We start from the raw sequence: 2,621 nt of genomic DNA, 5'->3' as shown, positions 1-2,621 counted from the left end.
TGTAAAAGTGGGGGTGGATTTACTTTATAAGTTCCGGTAACACACAAATTAGGACAGTTTATATTTCACAGAGCTGCTGTGAAGCATAAAAAATTTGCACTTTGCATTTAAGAACGGCTACTATAACGCAGAAGTTTTGATTTGTTTCAGAATAGCAGCATATATATGATGGTAATGGGGACTTGTGCATTGTTATCTCAGGTAATGCCAATAGGACACCAATTTGGCATGTATTTTAACTTAATTTTTTAAACATGGTACGACCAGGTGAGAGAGGGTCTAGGGTTCCCTCTCAGCCTTTTGCCTGGTTTAACAGGGTTTAACTTTAAAAACACTGTGTTCTTAGCTCCCCCTTAGTGAATCCTTGTTCACTGCTCCAATTGTAAGGCAAAGAAATCAAACAGGTTTCCTTAGATTTAAACAAGAAAGGTAGAAGTTTATTCATCTTAAACTCTAATCTGGTTAACGACTACGAATATGCGACGCGACCACGCTAGCATGCATATGTGATAAAACACACGCAGATAGACAGAAAAAAGTAGAAGAAATAAAGGGGAAAAATTTGAGGCAATATCTGGTAGTTACAGTTGTTTAGGTTCAATGTGGAGTCTTTGGTTGCCGGTAAGTCTTGCAATTCGTTGGGGCCCAGTTCACGCTTCAACTTGTTCCAATGCAGGAGTCTTTTCTCTCTTGAGGTTTACGCATCTTCTGTGGGTCCGGTGGCTTGGGGAGACAGCTAGGAGAGAGAGGCTTTCTTGTTCCAGGTTCCACTTCAAACAGTCTTCTGATTCTTTCTCTGTGGCACAATTCAAAAAACCCCAGGTTGCCCAACAGGTTAGTCATGTGACTAGCTCCTTATTTGGAACAGTCTGTCCTGCGAGGTTTGTGGATTGTACCTTCACAGTCTCTGGAATGCGCTTCCTTACACCTTCAATGTCTTGTGATCAAAATCCATTTGGGTTAATTGCAGCAGGGAATAGTCCTTTGTCTCCACAAGCAGAATCTCTTAGTATGCAAATATCCTTCCAGGCCAGTGTCTGGTGATCTTCAAACAAGTCATTTCTTCACTCCAGCACCATTTTAAAATCAATGTTCATATGACAATATTAATATGCCTCATTCTTGGCAGGTGTGGGTCTGCATGACAATGATTATAAGAAAACTGTTTTGTTTGGGGGGTGGGGTGGTTTCAGAGCATTCTCTTTTTCCCAATTTGGAATTGTGCACAGTGGCGCAGTGGTTAGCACCGCAGCCTCACAGCTCCAGGGACCCGGGTTCGATTCCAGGTACTGCCTGTGTCTGCGTGGGTTTTCTCCGGGTGCTCCGGTTTCCTCCCACAAGCCAAAAGACTTGCAGGTTGATAGGTAAATTGGCCATTATAAATTGTCACTAGTGTAGGTAGGTGGTAGGGAAATATAGGGACAGGTGGGGATGTTTGGTAGGAATATGGGATTAGTGTAAGATTAGTATAAATGGCTTGGCCATGTGAGCCGCATGGAAGATGGCAGGATCCCCAAAGACACATTGTACAGCGAGCTCGCCACTGGTATCAGACCCACCGGCCGTCCATGTCTCCGTTATAAAGACGTCTGCAAACGCGACATGAAATCGTGTGACATTGATCACAAGTCGTGGGAGTCAGTTGCCAGCATTCGCCAGAGCTGGCGGGCAGCCATAAAGACAGGGCTAAATTGTGGCGAGTCGAAGAGACTTAGTAGTTGGCAGGAAAAAAGACAGAGGCGCAAGGGGAGAGCCAACTGTGCAACAGCCCCAACAAACAAATTTCTCTGCAGCACCTGTGGAAGAGCCTGTCACTCCAGAATTGGCCTTTATAGCCACTCCAGGCGCTGCTTCACAAACCACTGACCACCTCCAGGCGCGTATCCATTGTCTCTCGAGATAAGGAGGCCCAAAGAAAGAAAGAGTATAAATGGGTGGTTGATGTTCGGCACAGACTCGGTGGGCCGAAGGGCCTGTTTCAGTGCTGTATCTCTAATCTAATCTAATCTAATCCTTTTCGGAAACCAGTGTTCTTGAGCTGAATCTGCATTTGTTATACACCTTTAGACAGCTAAGCAGGAACTTGAACGTCAGCGGCAGCTTGAGTGGGAGCGGATCCGGCGACAAGAACTCCTGAACCAACGAAACCGGGAACAGGACGAGATTGTCCAGTTAAAGGCTAAAAAAAAAAGCCTGGAACTTGAACTGGAGGCATTAGTAAGTAGATGTGTAGCCCCTGACAAGTATAGTTCACACTTCAAAATAGCACCTGTTTCATGTGCCTGGTGCAGAGTCTATTTTTGCTCTAATGAATTAATGTTGAGATTGTGGATGGAAAATCAGACAGACCTTTTACAGGCTTGTGCTCCTCCCAGCCTGATTTTCCTGTATGAACTGTGTTGGGAAATCCAGTACATCTGGATTCAGTATGAGGAAAACCTACCTCAATCTGTATTGCAGTATCTTCTGACGACTTCCCTTCCACCAACCTATTGTACCCATGGTCATTATAACCTGCATGGGTTCTTCCTGGAAATAAACTTTGATCGTTGGCTGGTACGTTATATTGAATGAGGTTTGGGTATCCACAGGCTTGGCAGCTTTGATATATTATGTTTCAA

The 2,621-nt window shown here is 44.5% G+C and overlaps 1 protein-coding gene across 1 annotated transcript in view; it reads left to right on the top strand.

The window, feature by feature from the left end:
- LOC137367121 (intersectin-2-like) overlaps positions 1-2,621 on the top strand; it is a 128,695-nt gene that overhangs the window by 121,299 nt on the left and 4,775 nt on the right. Inside the window, exons 11-12 of the mRNA XM_068028558.1 lie at positions 696-834; positions 2,068-2,556. Coding sequence (XP_067884659.1) covers positions 696-834; positions 2,068-2,556 — 628 coding nt within the window. The remainder of the gene's footprint in view (positions 1-695; positions 835-2,067; positions 2,557-2,621) is intronic.

This window comes from Heterodontus francisci, chromosome 3, assembly GCF_036365525.1.
Source record: "Heterodontus francisci isolate sHetFra1 chromosome 3, sHetFra1.hap1, whole genome shotgun sequence".
Taxonomy (NCBI): domain Eukaryota; kingdom Metazoa; phylum Chordata; class Chondrichthyes; order Heterodontiformes; family Heterodontidae; genus Heterodontus; species Heterodontus francisci.
The sequence above is the reverse complement of the archived record's forward strand: the minus strand, read 5'-3'. Positions and strand labels throughout refer to the sequence as shown.